This window comes from Rattus norvegicus, chromosome 3 (genome assembly GCF_021556685.1).
Source record: "Rattus norvegicus strain SHRSP/BbbUtx chromosome 3, alternate assembly SHRSP_T2T, whole genome shotgun sequence".
NCBI classification, from domain to species: Eukaryota; Metazoa; Chordata; class Mammalia; order Rodentia; family Muridae; genus Rattus; species Rattus norvegicus.
The window spans coordinates 113,333,361-113,350,807 of NC_141536.1; the positions used below are offsets into that span (position 1 = coordinate 113,333,361).

At 39.5% G+C, this 17,447-nt stretch overlaps 1 protein-coding gene across 4 annotated transcripts in view; it reads right to left on the reverse strand.

Moving 5' to 3' along the window:
* Atp8b4 (ATPase phospholipid transporting 8B4 (putative)) overlaps positions 1-17,447 on the reverse strand; it is a 202,345-nt gene that overhangs the window by 52,433 nt on the left and 132,465 nt on the right. For all 4 annotated transcript variants that reach the window (NM_001430434.1, XM_087652116.1, XM_087652114.1 and 1 more), the window contains 3 exon segments: positions 4,524-4,639; positions 10,935-11,123; positions 16,983-17,148. In NM_001430434.1, coding sequence (NP_001417363.1) covers positions 4,524-4,639; positions 10,935-11,123; positions 16,983-17,148 — 471 coding nt within the window.

Below are 17,447 nucleotides of genomic sequence, written 5' to 3' on the forward strand. Positions count from 1 at the left end.
GTCCAGGGTCAGTCCATGTATAGTCTTTAGGTAGTGGCTTAGTCCCTGGAAGCTCTGGTTGCTTGACATTGTTGTACATATGGGGTCTCGAGCCCCTTCAAGATCTTCCAGTTCTTTCTCTGATTCCTTCAACGGGGGTCCTATTCTCAGTTCAGTGGTTTGCTGCTGGCATTCGCCTCTGTATTTGCTGTATTCTGGCTGTGTCTCTCAGGAGCGATCTACATCCGGCTCCTGTCGGTCTGCACTTCTTTGCTTCATCCATTTGTCTAATTGGGTTGCTGTATATGTATGGGCCACATGTGGGGCAGGCTCTGAATGGGTGTTCCTTCAGTCTCTGTTTTAATCTTTGCCTCTCTCTTCCCTGCCAAGGGTATTCTTGTTCCCCTTTTAAAGAAGGAGTGAAGCATTCACATTTTGATCATCCGTCTTGAGTTTCATTTGTTCTAGGCATCTAGGGTAATTCAAGCATTTGGGCTAATAGCCACTTATCAATGAGTGCATACCATGTATGTCCTTCTGTGATTGGGTTAGCTCACTCAGGATGATGTTTTCCAGTTCCAACCATTTGCCTACGAATTTCATAAAGTCGTTGTTTTTGATAGCTGAGTAATATTCCATTGTGTAGATGTACCACATTTTCTGTATCCATTCCTCTGTTGAAGGGCATCTGGGTTCTTTCCAGCTTCTGGCTATTATAAATAAGGCTGCAATGAACATAGTGGAGCACGTGTCTTTTTTATATGTTGGGGCATCTTTTGGGTATATGCCCAAGAGAGGTATAGCTGGATCCTCAGGCAGTTCAATGTCCAATTTTCTGAGGATCCTCCAGACTGATTTCCAGAATGGTTGTACCAGTTTGCAATCCCACCAACAATGGAGGAGTGTTCCTCTTTCTCCACATCCTCGCCAGCATCTGTTGTCCCCTGAGTTTTTGATCTTAGCCATTCTCACTGGTGTGAGGTGAAATCTCAGGGTTGTTTTGATTTGCATTTCCCTTATAACTAAAGATGTTGAACATTTCTTTAGGTGTTTCTCAGCCATTTGGCATTCCTCAGCTGTGAATTCTTTGTTTAGCTCTGAACCCCATTTTTAATAGGGTTATTTGTTTCCCTGCGGTCTAACTTCTTGAGTTCTTTGTATATTTTGGATATAAGGCCTCTATCTGTTGGAGGATTGGTAAAGATCTTTTCCCAATCTGTTGGTTGCCGTTTTGTCCTAACCACAGTGTCCTTTGCCTTACAGAAGCTTTGCAGTTTTATGAGATCCCATTTGTCGATTCTTGATCTTAGAGCGTAAGCCATTGGTGTTTTGTTTAGGAAATTTTTTCCAGTGCCCATGTGTTCCAGATGCTTCCCTAGTTTTTCTTCTATTAGTTTGAGTGTGTCTGGTTTGATGTGGAGGTCCTTGATCCACTTGGACTTAAGCTTTGTACAGGGTGATAAGCATGGATCGATCTGCATTCTTCTACATGTTGCCCTCCAGTTGAACCAGCACCATTTGCTGAAAATGCTATCTTTTTTCCATTGGATGGTTTTGGCTCCTTTGTCAAAAATCAAGTGACCATAGGTGTGTGGGTTCATTTCTGGGTCTTCAATTCTATTCCATTGGTCTATCTGTCTGTCTCTGTACCAATACCATGCAGTTTTTATCACTATTGCTCTGTAATACTGCTTGAGTTCAGGGATAGTGATTCCCCCTGAAGTCCTCTTATTGTTGAGGATAGCTTTAGCTATCCTGGGTTTTTTGTTATTCCAGATGAATTTGCAAATTGTTCTGTCTAACTCTTTGAAGAATTGGATTGGTATTTTGATGGGGATTGCATTGAATCTGTAGATTGCTTTTGGTAAAATGGCCATTTTTACTATATTAATCCTGCCAATCCATGAGCATGGGAGATCTTTCCATCTTCTGAGGTCTTCTTCAATTTCTTTCCTCAGTGTCTTGAAGTTCTTATTGTACAGATCTTTTACTTGCTTGGTTAAAGTCACACCGAGGTACTTTATATTATTTGGGTCTATTATGAAGGGTGTCGTTTCCCTAATTTCTTTCTCGGCTTGTTTCTCTTTTGTATAGAGGAAGGCAACTGATTTATTTGAGTTAATTTTATACTCAGCCACTTTGCTGAAGTTGTCTATCAGCTTTAGTAGTTCTCTGGTGGAACTTTTGGGATCACTTAAATATACTATCATATCATCTGCAAATAGTGATATTTTCGGGGCTGTCTTTGATCTTTAGACTCTAGACTCTTCTGTGACATGTTTCCCTTTTTTAATTACATTGGTTTTATCTTTAATAATAAAACAATGTTTGAAATCTTGAAGATATCATCATCAAATCAGACCAGCTCAAACATTAATTATTTGTTAGAAATTATAGTATATTATATGGAGCTATTGTAATAAGCAATCAAATATTAGGAAGTCATGTTTTTCCTAAGTTAGTATAAATTGTCAACTTGCACAGTCTAGACTCATCTAAGAGGAAATACTCAACAGAAGAATTGCCTGGATCAAACTGGCCTTTGGATATATCTATAGGAGGTTGTCTTGATTATTAACTAAGGCAGGAGGTCCCTGCCCACTGTGGGCAGGACCATCCCTATGCAGGTAGTTCCAGGCTATGTAAGAAAGCATCAGCCAGGGTGAGCCAGAGAGGAATCCAACAAGCAGGGGTTGAGGTTCTTGCTTTGAATTCCTGCCCTGTCATTTCCAGTGATGGAGTGACCTGGAAATAAAAGCCAAATAAACTAGAACACTTGGTAAGCGGACAATCTCCATGACACTTCTGGTACTTTTATCCTTCTAAGAGGGGTGATGGGCAAGATATTAGTGCTTGCTATGTGTCTTGCACAGCTGCAATAGCTAGAAACACAAGTAGATTGATTTTGGGGGTAATGTTGAAAACCTCACATGTCACTTCTGCCTTCAGCGGTCATTTTATGGGCCTCCAAACTACAAGTAAAACATTTTAATAGCCATTTCTGCTCCTTCAGGCCCTGCTGGTCATTAAGCATGATTTCTCTATTGTTCTGATGTACAGTGCAGATACAGTTTTATGATCAGACATGTGCTAAATCACAAAGCACCCTGATTAGTAAAAAGAAAAAGGAAGTGCATGGTGCAAAGATGTGCTTTAGCCCACAAAGACCATAAGGAACATTAAGTGAATTCATCACCAGGTAGTTGGTAGCAGTTCAGACATTGCATTCACATTTACAAACCCCCTCTTCCAAGACCACTGCATCCCCTTCTGGTCTGGAAATCTAATTACTGCCTTTAAACCTTTTTTTTGTCTTCTTGAGTCACACAGACACGTCTTTGACTTTAACAGGAAACCCCACTGGGCATTGCCACTGACTCCCATTCTGTTCTGCACAACGGTGAATCCACTCTAAGAGGACACTAGAAAAGGGGACAGATGACTTAAGTCATCTAATTAGTCATGAAACACACACTTAATCCAAAATGGTTATTTGAGCAAGGACTTTTCCTATCATAAAACTATCCAAAATCAATAATTAGGTACAAATGTAAAGGCATAGAACATAGAAGCCAAAGGAATATGAATGCAAAAAAAAACAGGTCTTGTTGGCCTGCCCTAAAAACAATTCTCCCACGCCTGCCCCAAAAGAAACTACCAAATATCTAGTGCCTTGGTGTTTGAGCAATGATAAAATCATATAGTTATCACTCTAATATATTTTTTTAGTAACCAAAAACCCTAAAAGACCATTTCAATCTCTGGAAGACATTAAAAGAAAAATCAAGAATGCTCTATTAAAAATGAAAAAATAGCTATGTTTATAACAATTATTACTAAACCATCACTTTTAAACTTAAAGTCAGCAGAGCATTTACATTTTCTGTTTTTAGAGGTCTTAAGGGGATGTTTTATAATAAAAACAACATCCAGCAAAAGAACTTGAATCATCAATAATTTTAATGGAGGAATAAAAATGGATAAAATAAAATTTTTGAACCATTCTCTGCAACATCCACAGGGGTCAACCAGAACTTCAAATAAACTGTTAACATGACACTAAGATGCCAGGTTTAAACCCAACATGTCCCTATTACTTCACAGTCCCTTGCTCTTGAGAGAAGAGCAAAGGAACTCCCTTTAGAAAGTTCCTGAAAAAAATCAGACAAGTCTTAGAATGTGTGGGTTGAGCATCCATAGCACATAAGGGGCTCACAATTTGTAGCCAAAATGAAAGAAATCTTAAAGGGAAAGCTGGCTCCAGAGACCATTCTTTCGTCTCCATCGAAACACAGCCATAAAATAGGAGCCCTGAGGGACCCTGAGCTCACCCAACCATGTGGCTTTCTCCACTGTAATAACCCACCTATGCTAAAACTCTGATTGTGAGCCTGTTCCTAGACCATCAGGGACTGCCCTCTGTGGGATGGCTCCCCGGTGGACTTGCATTTCAGAAGTCAGCTCCTTTGCTGATATTTGTTAGCAAGTCCTAACCGTCGGGCTGTAAAGGCAGCTCCTGAGCTGAACTGACACGAGGCACTTACACTGAGATGGTCTGATGTCAAGGACAGCAGGTCTTCATTGGAAGGATGGAGTTTTTCAAACAAAATAGTATCTGCTCCTTTGGAATAAAGTTTTATCTGTCCTTCTGGGTTTCGAACTGAAAAGTAACCGTTTGGAAAAGTTGATTATTAGCACTGAAATCTGTGAAAACTAGCCCATCTGGAAATGGACATAAAGTTTTTGCCTAAACCAAAGCATTCACGTTCTTTGGCTAGACAATCACTACCTAAGTCAGTTGGCTTTATTCTTGTTCAATTAATTAAAACATAAATCCTTCTACTAGACATTCTGATTTCCCAAACTCAGAAACAAATAGTTTTAGTCTGATGTACATGGCCTAGAAAGATCCCCTTGCCTACTATTGCAAAATAACTGAAAGGTTTAAATCAAGCCATATGTATTAAGGAGAATTAAGAGCTTTTTTGGAAAGTTCTTGGTGTGTAATTCAAGATCTTCTGTTTAAATATCTATCACAGTTACACCAACCTGTCTCCTCACAGAATTCTATTCACAGTGAAGACTTTTATTAGATGGAAGAACAGAGAGAGAGAGAGAGAGAGAGAGAGAGAGAGAGAGAGAACATAGCAAAGAGGAACTCCAGAGTACAAAATTCACTCTCTCCTCTCAGGTTTTAAGTATCTTTGAGAGTTCTTCCTCCCCTAACTTAGAGCTGGTCAATCTGAACAAAGACAAGGTAACTGATAGCCCCACGACTTGGTGAACCTGTCTTAATCCATGCTTTGTGGTCCAATAGATGAGGAATCCTATTGGTGACAGAGTGAGGCCTTTGTTTTAAACTACTAGTCTTTTGTCTCAGGAAAGAAGGGTGAGGGAAAAGCTGTCATCTTTAGAACTTAGTCATGGCCCATTTCTCTGTCTGCCTCTCAGGGATTTGCCTACCTCCTAGTTTCTCAGGATGTTGCTCTGGTATTCTCTTACTCCCTTTGTTGCTTGGGAAAGTTCATTCATTTTAGTGATTTGCTCTTGGGTCAATCATAGCTACAAACAAAACTCCTCACAGAGTTGAAAAAAGACCCTTCTGTGCTTCTCCCACTGAAGTCTGTTATTGGTAGGGATGGTTTTGCTTGTTCTTCAGGTTTGGGAATGGCAGCCCTTACCAGACTACCTGCATTACTAATCTCACCTGTATATTCTATCAAATGTTACTTTCAAATACTTAAGAGTTGACCCAACTTTGCAGGCTTGGTTTTACATTTGACACCCCGTAGGCACCTAATAATATGAATGAATGAATGAATGAATGAATGAGTGAATGAATGAATGGTAAGGTTGTGTGTTTCCACACAACTGCCTGAGCTGCAACCTCACTTCATAGTCTGAACTCACACTTTCATAGGCTTCATCAACTAAATCTAAGGTCATTTCACGCCTTCCACTTAAAGTGCTCTCCACAAACAGGATGCCTTAGAACAGGAGAGCACAGTATATACTTTATTATCTATTTAATGGCCATAAGGTGAAGGTGGGAAACAGGCTGGCAAGGGGTATATGTCGATAAGCTTTTTTCCTTCATTAGGCAATTCAAGCCAAGGTATGAGAAGAATTGCACCAGACAATGCAGCTATAAAAGCTGGCCAATGGTCTTGAAACAAAGGACCATGACAAGATCCAGAGCAGAGAGATTCCTAGGGTATTGGGTATCTGCTCAAGCCAAGAAGGGGTTTAGAATAGAATGTGCTGGCTGTGGCTAATTAAGCTCTTTTTTTTTTGGTAGTTACAGTCTTTTGATTAAAATTTGATGATTTAGGGGAGTGGGGAGATGATAGGGTCTCATTATATAACCCAGGCTACCCTTAGTCCTCCCATGTGCTGGAATTATGATAAGCACCACACCTAGATATTTACAATTGAACATTCTCTGTCTCACAACAGATTTTAAGGGCTGATGCAATTTATGCTTTAGTGGTTATCTGCCATCTGCTTCTACTCAATATTTTGTTGGTGTTTGTTTGTTTATATACAGAATAACTGACCTTTATATGCAAATTAGTAAATAGACTCTTCCATAATGATATAATGACGTTCATATGTTTGCTAATTAGTAGATTCTATAACCTTTGACAAGCCACTATAGAAATCAACTTTTATTTAAACAACACTGACTTAAATAAGGGCTCTGGTCCCCAAATGAAATCTAAGCATGCTAGTATTAAAATCACACATTAATAAGCTGATGACTGAAAGACTCAAAACAAACTATAAGGTAGAAAATGAAGAAGGAAGCAGAAGCAGAGGAAGAAGGAGGAGGAGGAGGAAAAAGAGAAGAAGGAGGAGAAAAGGAGGAAGAGGAGAAGAAGGAAGAAGAGGAGAAAGAGGGAGGAAAGGGAGGAAGAGGAGGAGGAGGAGGAAAAAGAGAAGAAGGAGGAGAAAAGGAGGAAGAGGAGAAGAAGGAAGAAGAGGAGAAAGAGGGAGGAAAGGGAGGAAGAGGAGGAGGAGGAGGAGGAAAAAGAGAAGAAGGAGGAGAAAAGGAGGAAGAGGAGAAGAAGGAAGAAGAGGAGAAAGAGGGAGAGAAAGAGAGGAAGAGGAGGAGGAGGAGGAGGGAAGAAAAGGCAATGGGAGACTGTGCTGGCTGGTTTTGTGTGTCAACTTGACACAAACTGGCATTATCACAGAGAAAGGAGCCTCCATGGAGGAAATGCCTCCATGAGACCCAGCTGTAAGTCATTTTCTCAATTAGTGATCAGGGAGGGAGGACTCAGTCCATTGTGAGTAGTGCCGTCCCTGTGCTGGTGGTCCTGGGCTCTATGAGAAGGCAAGCTGAGTAAGTCAGGGGAAGCAAGCCAGTAAGCAGCACCCCTCCATGGCCTCTGCATCAGCTCCTGCCTCCAGGTTCCTGCCCTGTGTGAGTTCCATTCCTGACCTTTGGTGATGAACAGCAATGTGGAAGTAAGCTGAATAAACCCTTTCCTCCCCAACTTGCTTCTTAGTCATGATCTTTTGTGCAGGAACAGAAACCCTAAGACAGAGACTAAGGAAGAGAGGGCAGCAGTGTCAGACATTTGCAGGAATATTGTCCCCATAGAACAGGCCACGTGACAATCAGGAAGCTGGGATTGTTTCCTGCCTAGACTCAAACAGACTTTTCTACCCTAGCAGAGTCCCTCTTGAATTCTCCCCTGATTAAAATGATTAAAACCCAAGCAGCCAAAATAAAGCCTGTGAGCCCCACTCTGCTAAACATTGCCCTTTCTCATATGGGATCCATTAAGGCAGGCATCTGATGTCTGCGGTTAAGCTGAGAATTCCCCACAGCCCGTAACGGTGACTGATGCTGAGCAAAAGCCAAACTTCTCCCCATAGAACAATCTTAGGTTTTTGTCAACACCCTTAGAGCAAAATAAAATCCACTCTGAGCTAGATGAGGACCATTCACGCCTCCCCTGGGGTTGTAAAGAGAAGACAGCTCCTGCTGGTCCAACAGTGAGCCAACACCTGGAGCCGCCTGTGTGCTTCTCAGCTGATGGAAGCTGCCTGCAGCTGTTACAGGAAAACTAATTAAAATGAGTAGCCTCAGTACAATCTCTCCATACTACGTTCCGGTAAAGACTCCAAACCCTATCATTATGGATATATATTTTTTTCCACAGTAGGAATTAATTTAATGCAATGACCAAGATGTTCATAAGTTACAGAGTATTAGGTAGAATTTCATGTAATGAATATCTGTAAAGATTATGTGCCTGTCGAGTGCTTGACCCTGGAGAGTCTAAAGATATGGCTCCCTGACCTCAAGTCCCCAGCCTATGAGCTGAGATAACCATGAGTCAGTCCCAGGAGAGGAATCCCACGGCTGTGTTGAACAAAGCATTCTGGGAAATACCATAAGATATAGTATATGTAGGAAAAGAGGAACAAATGGCATTTGAATTGTACATTACCAGATGAGAAGGGATTTTTCAGCCAAAGGGGATTAGGGGAAAGAATTGTTGTAGGTATACATTTAAAAACAACATATACATGGGGATAAAAGAATACAATACATTTCAGGAATAGTGAGTTATGAGGATTCTTGAGCACAAAGTTTAGAAAGTAGAGAAAAGTAGGTTGGTGTCACTTTGCATGTGACCTTTTGAGGTCATATTAGGAGCACTAAGCCTGGAATTCTGGGAAACCAGCATTTTTTAAGTGCTCACACTAGGAACATTCCCCTGTGAATTCTGGGAAGCCAACATTTTTAAATGATCAGGCTATGCCTTAGAAAAAGTAACATGTTGCCAGCATAGAGTATTACTTTAATAGAGGCAATTAGGTAGACACTACAATAATTCAAGTGCATAGTGACAAGACCCCTAACGGAGTCAATGATACTGGTAACTTAGAGGAAAGGACAGTAGAATTGTATTGAGGGGGGGAAATGTGGTTTAGTAGACACTATGTTTGCAGATAATTCTAGGATGCATTTGGAAAGGAAAGATTTAAGAAAGCATTGACAGGATTCTAAAGAAACTCTGAAATTAGAGAATAGCAAAGAATAATGCAGGTTTGAGAAACAACTCAAACACTCCAATGAAGAAATGACTAACAATGGGTAAATGTAGCCCGAGAGTGGTGTTTCTCCATCTGTGGTCTCTACAGTGTACCATCCACATCACTTAGAAGTTATCAGAAATGGAAACCTGGGAACTCTGCCTCCAATGGACTAGTTTACAAACCAGTGCCCAAAGCCAAGTGATCTTCAAATAGTTTTCCCAGCTTATTCTGATGGGGGCTAAAAGCTGGGAACCATTTTCTAGTACATAAAAGCTATGGCAGTGTCAAAAGCAAGAGAGCTACCAAGAAGGTAGGAAGACAGCTTTATGTGAGGAGGAGTTATTTTGATTTCTCACTGCTGGAGGTTGAACCCAGAGCCTTACACATCCTAGAAAAGCCACTGAGCTATCTCTAGAGCCACAGCTAGACTTTAAAGAAGACCGCCCCAGATTTAGTTATTTTCTTTGCATCTGACTAACTGTGTAGAACTTGTGTGCTATTTGATCCTCTCTGACAAATGACTTAAAATCTTTGAGTTTCATTTCTTGGGTCCTACGTGAGGATGATATACGGTTGACAGAACCAGAGATGCTTCCATTTTCAATAGATGGTGGTTGGCATAGAGACCCACAACTGGTCCAGATGTGAAGAATGAGAGATTGAGGGATGTTCAACCCTAAATGGGGCATCTATACCATTCGCCTCATCCCACAGCTCAGGGATTACTATGGAAGAGGGAGCAGAAAGAGTCTAAGAGCCAAAGACAGTGGATGACTACAAGGAAACTATCTTTTGAACACATCAGGGCAGCTACACATATGAACTCGTACCAGTTCAGACAGCATACAGAAAACCTGTGCAAACTCAAGGCAGACCAAATCCCAGCATGGAGTGGGGAGAGAATGGACATGAAGTCCCATAGCCAAGGAACTATTTGAAATTGATAGCTTCTGGGAGAGTACGAGTCTGTTTTTCTTTAAGTAACCCCTGGAAAGTTGACCACACTCCAGTGGAAGGCCACAAATCCAAGAATATATGATCATCACAAATTGGACTTGATAGATTAAAGAAAAAAAAACAGGATGCAGAGTTGCGTGAGTAGGAAAGAGAAAGTTATCTGAGAGAAGATTGGGGAGGAAGTAAATATGATCTAAACCCATTATATACAATTCTCCAAGTACTAAGAACAAAAAAAAATAATTTTTAAAGATTAAAAGATAAAAGCCTGCTTAGAGAGGTAAGAGGATTGGAGAAGGGGGTGTGTGACTCATCTGAGGACACTGAAATGGTGCTGAAGGTTAACACTAAGTTATAAAAGCATGGATGTGATGTGGTAATAAATAAGCTACCATCCCCAGCAATGGGGATAAACAGAAATAATGACTGGCATGAGGATGGTTCATGATGCTGAGCGGAAATAATGAATGATGTGAGAACTATGAGAACGGCCAATGATGCTGAGCAGAAATAATGGATGATCTGAGAACCGCCAATGATGCCCACAACAACCAGCAAAAGCTACACAGTTCAGAAACTCTCCTGAGCCGGAATTAAGTGGCTCTCCAGTCAGACTTCAGGATTTGACTGTCCGCGGTGTCGCCAATTTCAGACTCAGGTAAGTCCCTGCACTTTCTGTAACCCAGTTCGATTGTCTATAAAATGGGCATAAAAATAATAACGTGCACAGCAGTTACCTCAGATAGAGAATTCAGAATAACAAGCTCTTGTTGAATTTCACTCACAGATCACTACACTCTTAAAACTAAGTTGAGGGCCACAGGAGTTCATAACATTACAAAACTGTAGTAGCACATAGGCAAGATTTGAATTATCCATAAAAAGTATCAGCATAACTACAGAAGCATCAGGAGATCAATAATAATTGCAGCTAGCCAACATACCTATGACAGACATCCTTTTCCGGATGTTGTTGAAATCCAAAAAGGCGAGTAACTGGTAAGTAACTGGCGTTCCCAATTCTTCTATTGTAATTGTCTCTGGGGTTCGAGACTTAAAAATGAACCCAAAATTTCTAGCAGCAGTAACTAGAGCTCCTTCATCGGGTGATTGAACTTGGTAAACCAGTTGTCCTAAAAGGGAAGGAGACAAATACATTCTGTGCTGAGGGTAATAATTCATGTTCATACTTCCAATGTTAATCCCAATGCATTCTTTAATAACCAACCCCAGCATCAACTCTAAACATTTTCCTATCGGACTTACTGTCCAACTGTGAGTCTGTCTCTCCACTGTGATAAAAGTTTCTTGTCTTGGAAACCACAGTTCTTCACTTTCAGTGACTAGAGTTTCTAACAAAAAAAACACGGCAATAGGACCCTCATATGATTCCCATATGATGCTCAGGGTAAGTCTTTAGAAGTAGTGGTTACTTAAATTCTTACTTTCATTTTATATTGATGGGACCTATGGCTGAAAGAGGTGATATGATCATTAGAAAGGTCAAACAACAAGGAGTAGGGAAGCACATAGTCTGACCTTTGCTAAGTCACTAATGACCTTTTCATGAGACTGAACATGTAAGATTCCACCAAAATATAAAGGATCAAATCAAGATGCTTAATAGCTATATGCTGTAGTGGAGCTAAGAGGAGAAAGAATGAAAAATGAAGAAAGACTAAAAAACATGCCTTAAAAATAAAAGTAATCCCACTTACATAAAATTATATAGTGTTTGAAAAATAATCAGAAGGTGTAGACATTGATGGATCAATATTTACTGTTTATGGTGTTCAAAGATAAAGTGTTATGCAGTTGGTTTTTCTATTAATGGGTAGACTGTGGGTTTACTATGGATTCCTTGTGAAAAGAAAACCTTACTTCCCTGCATATATTCTTGAGTATACATTTATAAGCAAGCAATCAGGTAACAGGCAAAGGCAGGAAGATTTCTGTTAGTTTAAGGTCAGCCTGAACACCACACCACCCAGGGATGTTTAGCAAGACTCTGTTTCAAAAAATGAAAAAAGAAAAGGAGCAATGATAACATAGTTACTTCAGAGTCTCTCATGATTTTACCAGAAATAGGTAAGCTACAAACTTACAGATAGATAGATAGATAGATAGATAGATAGATAGATAGATAGATAGATAGATAGATAGATAGATGATAGATAGAGATAGATAGATAGATGATAGATAGATGATAGATAGAGATAGATGATAGATAGATAGATAGATAGATAGATAGATAGATGATAGAGATAGATAGATGATAGATATAGATAGATAGATCGATAGATAGATAGATAGATAGATAGATAGATATAGATAGATAGAGATAGATAGATAGATAGATAGAGATAGATAGATGATAGATATAGATAGATAGATCGATAGATAGATAGATAGATATAGATAGATAGAGATAGATAGATAGATAGATGATAGATAGATAGATAGATAGATAGATAGATAGATAGATAGAGATAGATAGATGATAGATAGATAGATAGATAGATAGATAGATAGATAGATAGATAGATAGATAGATAGATAGATAGAGATAGATAGATGATAGATAGATAGATGATAGATAGATAGATAGATAGATAGATAGATAGATGATAGATAGATATAGATAGACAGATGATAGATAGATATAGATAGATGATAGATTGATTGATAGATTGATAGACAGACAGACAGACATCATTTACAGACAAATGAAAAAAGAAATGTTAAGGAACATAAAGCAGATACACATGAGTGAATCACACAGGCATCGACACAGTTATAAGCATGGCACCTGTGAGGTTTTAAAAGAATGAAAAGCACGGTGAGAATGTTGCATATGCCAGGGCAGCATTGATAACTATTAAAGGATCTTTGTTTTACTCAAAGAAGCCTTAGGCTTTCGTGAGTTTATTATGTTAAAGTCTCAATGTTAACTGCTAAAGTAATAAAGGTTCATTGTTTTCAAAGTAGCAGGAATCGAAAGGACTCAACCTATGAAAAGACAAAAAAGGAAAGAAGAGTCTAAGACAAAAATAGGATGGTTGAAAAGGGCTCCAGAGGTTATCAGCAGCTGAGCTTTAAGTATTTAAAACTAAGTGTAGTGATGACAGAGGAGAATGGAGGGATGTTCTCTGACCTTAGCTTTGTCTTCACTGATTTTTTTTAAATGTTAAAACAAATCATTTACAAGAGACATGGCCAAAATGTAAGCAGAGAGATTAACGAAAGCTAATGAAAACTAAGTGCCAAACACCTAGGAAGTAGGAACAAACAATCATTAAACTCTGAGACGAAAATGGCTACTGGAGAAAGTGAGGTCAAGGGGTACTGATACAAGCTGCAGTCTAATGAAGACAGAAATCTGAATGTTATCAAACATAACCTTCTAAAGCAAGCTTTGGTGGGACTACAACTATCAACTACAAGTGTGCTGTTCTTTAGGGCCACTGGGCATATTTTGATTAGCTGAGAAATCAAGTTGTCGAAATAATCCATTAAAAAAAAAAACACTTAGAAGGCTAAGGCCCAGAGATAGCCTGGGCTACAGAATAGCAACATGTCACTCAATAAACAAACAGAGAAACAAAAGAACCAGACATTTGAGTAATGTAACTTAAAAAGTGTTGTATGCAATTGTTGAATGTGTATGTTTAGAATACAGGACCCCCAAGTGTACACTCATTTCCAGCATTTACTAAATGTTTATGAAAATTAAACATATACCAAGCTATTATCAAGCTTCAACAAATTTTAAAATTGGTACGATAAGGCAATGAAAGAGTTTTAAGTTTTTAAAACATATTTTATTGCATTTACCAAAAAAGTAAAGAAAAGAGAAAATTTTTCCTCAAGTGTTTGGATTTCTCTCCCTCTTGTTCTGAAACTTTACTCCAGCACAGACCGAAACCACAGTGTCTTCAAGCAACTTCCCCAGGAGCCAACTGCCACAAGGTTGCAGCAACGTCCTCAACCACGAGCTGAATTTTAAGAACTAAAAGCTTTAGTGTTGGATTTGTACTCTCGCCTTCTCTATAAGGGACATTTATGCAGAGGAGTTTAGTTTGGGATGCTCTTTAGCATGTAGGGATTCTCTTGAGCCTGGGCAGCATAGCCCACAACAAAAGCTTTGAAAGGAAAGCAAGTTCACATTTCCTCAAGATGGAACCCAACAGTCGAACTTAGTGTCTTGAGACGAGGGTTAGAAACACTCGAAATCATTCACATATCTAACTCCTTTCTCTCCAGGAATCCTTTACAGTGGCAAGAGGCATCAGCCAGCCAGAGAATGACTAAATGAAAGCGCAGCTGCAGGAAATGCTGGGCTGGAGTTCAGGGGGCTGAACTCTCATTCAAGCACAGCAGGGATAGAAAATGATACCTGAATATTTTTCAAAGCAATTGAATGATTTCTTAGAGGTTTGAACATATCCTTCCTTTTATGATGAGCTGGCGATTTCCACTCTTAAGTGTTTGGTCATCCTCCTCCCAATGTTTTTAAACAAATAATTTTGAAAAGACATAAAAAGCGTTTGTGACAACCAAAAGCTAGAACAACCTAATGTTATTAACAGAGAACTGGGAATGGGTGTGGTGTGTTCATACAGAGGAATGGTATTTAATAAAAAAGAAAAAGAAACTAGCAACAGAGACACCGGCATGATGCCAGAACAAGGCACAGAGTGTATACTGGACAATTCTGCTGCTTCAATGGAGGACAAGAAGAGAAACACACCTTGAGTGATAGAAGCCTATTAGCAGTTGGGTGGGCTAGAGTTTAAAGAAACTGAATAAATATGGTGGGAGTAACCTCTGCACTGATGGAGGAGATTTATGCCTTGATCCAAGCAGTGTTTCTAGAGATATTTGCAACTGTCAAATCTTACCAAGCTACAATGTGTGTGTGTGTGTGTGTGTGTGTGTGTGTGTGTGTGTGTGTGTGTGATATGCATGCACATACTTTGATTTTGATGCTCTGGATTACAGCACAATGTAAATTCTGAATATGCTACAATTAAAGAATGAATCTACAAATCTGAGAACTATCTGAAAGATAAAATGAGTGTTTGATCAATAAAGAAACAAAGATAGAGGAAAAACATATCGTTTAAAACATCTGCAGAAGAACATGAGGGCAGAGGCAAGGAAAAGCACCAAAGAGTCTTAAAACTCAGTCAACTAATGAGAACAGAATCTTAGGAGGCCTCATTAGTAACTTAATTGAAAAATTCCCCTTTGGCATTCCTGTACCACTAGGCTCCTTCTCCAGGCAGCTTGCTCTGAAGCAATATTTCTTCCCTGAATGCATCCTTAAAAATACTTTTCTTCATGGTGTTCATGCCACCTCAGGAAAGGGTCAAGATCTGAATCTGGGACCAGAGACGACAAGTGAATGAGTGTAATGGTGTTAGACTTCCACAGAATAGGAGGGGAAACGAGTCAGGAAGGTCGTATACGATTCTGTCTCTAATAAGAGCCCTGGCTGGTTGACTCCTAGTGTCAGTCCTGGAAAAGCGAGATGGTAATCTTGGTGACATGACTCTCAGAACGGAGGACCCCACAACCAGAGGACCAGTTACAAGATCTGCCTTACCCATACAATCTTAAGCAACAGACTATGGTAATAGACGGCATTCGCCAAGTCTCTCACACAAAGAGAACAGAAAACCAGTCAACCATAAATCACCAAACATTTGAGAACAACATAAAAGTTAGTGCAGAAGGAGAGGGGAGATGGGGAAGGGAGAGAGGGAGGAAGGGCTGGAGGGAGGGAAAGAGAGAGAGAGAGACAGAGAGAGAGACAGAGACAGAGAGACAGACAGAGACAGAGAGGAGAGAGAAAAAGAGAACACACTCAATAAAATACAGCTTACTGGATGAAACAAAAGCAAATTTCAAATTAAGTATAATTAATATCCTCAAAGAGATCTAAAGAATATCATAACATTAATGGAAAACAGAGAGTGCTATTAAAATGAAATAGGGTTTGGGAAATGAAATAAACTCAAAAGGCAGAAATGAAAGAAACTTCCTTAAGGCAATTCCCAGAAGGGAATATAACGATTCCTTGTGGTGTTAATATTATAAAGATCAATTAAAGCCATAAATATAATTATGTAAACCTTGAAAGCAATTAAAATCTAAAGAATGGGTTAATCCAGCACTTATTACTTCCTTGGGTAGTAATTTTAACTTAATATTTGGTAGCACAAAGAAACAAAATTTACAGGTAAAACTGTTAGACTCTGAAGAAGTTGATTCTCTGGCATCAGCAGTGACCTCTCAGAATCAAAGGTAAAGTGAGTCAGCTGGGTTTGCTGTATTTTATTAACCCTGAGCTCCAAATAACCATGTAGCATGTAAACGGCCTTGATCCGCATGATGACCACTGTGTTTTATGTAGATTTATCCCTACTCTATGGTCAGCTCCATCCATGAGCATGTGCTATGTGAATATCTCCCTATGTGTTCTGGGTACCAGAATTTCACAGCCCAGTGTGGGGCCCAATCATAAGAAGCATTTCATCCCAGCTGAAGAACCCATTTGGAGCCTTAGCTTTCCATTGGTACTGTCTCTTTTTCTTTAATGTATTTATGGGATCTGGAGTGCTGGCTTGGCAACTAAGAATGCTGGCTGCTCTTTCAGAGGACCCAGGTTCAATTCCTAACCCCCACAGAGCAGCTCACAAATGTCTGTAACTCCAGTATCAGGTGATCAGAGACCCTCACCTGTGGGCACTACACACAAATGGTATACAAACATACATGCAGCTAAGATATTCATACACATAAATAAAATGAATAAAAAATTAAAATTTTTCTTGTTTCTGTTAAGCGTTCAGAACAAAACCAAATAAAAAGCTGGAAACAAGAAAGTCTTGCTCAGAATATTCTACAGTTAATTCAAAAATCCTTCAGTTTGCATAGCCATGCTTCTCTTTGTCACATTTGTTAAAGGTTCATTATGCAGCACTTACCTGCGCTGTCCTCCTCTGACATTACAGTATGGCAGAGAGCAAGTAAGCGAAGGAATTCATGGACTTTGGGGTCTCCAAGCTCAATGGATTCCATCAGACTGTGGTCAAAGAAATGGAGTGTTCTTTCTGATTTTGATTTGCCCGAGAAGTCCACAGCCTCCTTTTTCTATAAGAGAACAATACCACCAAAACAAACTTTTTCCAAAATTAATCAAGTGTCTTTTCCAGTTTTTAACCTTTGCACATTTCATGGGTTGCAACTATCTGTCTTAATTTTAAAGAATCTGCAACCACTAATTCGTCCTGGATTGTTTCAAAACTAAAAATCGTCCTAGTAATATTCACATGTTCTTGTATAGCATAGTAAAACCTTTAGGGGCTGGGGATTTAGCTCAGTGGTAGAGCGCTTACCTAGGAAGCGCAAGGCCCTGGGTTCGGTCCCCAGCTCCGAAAAAATGAACCAAA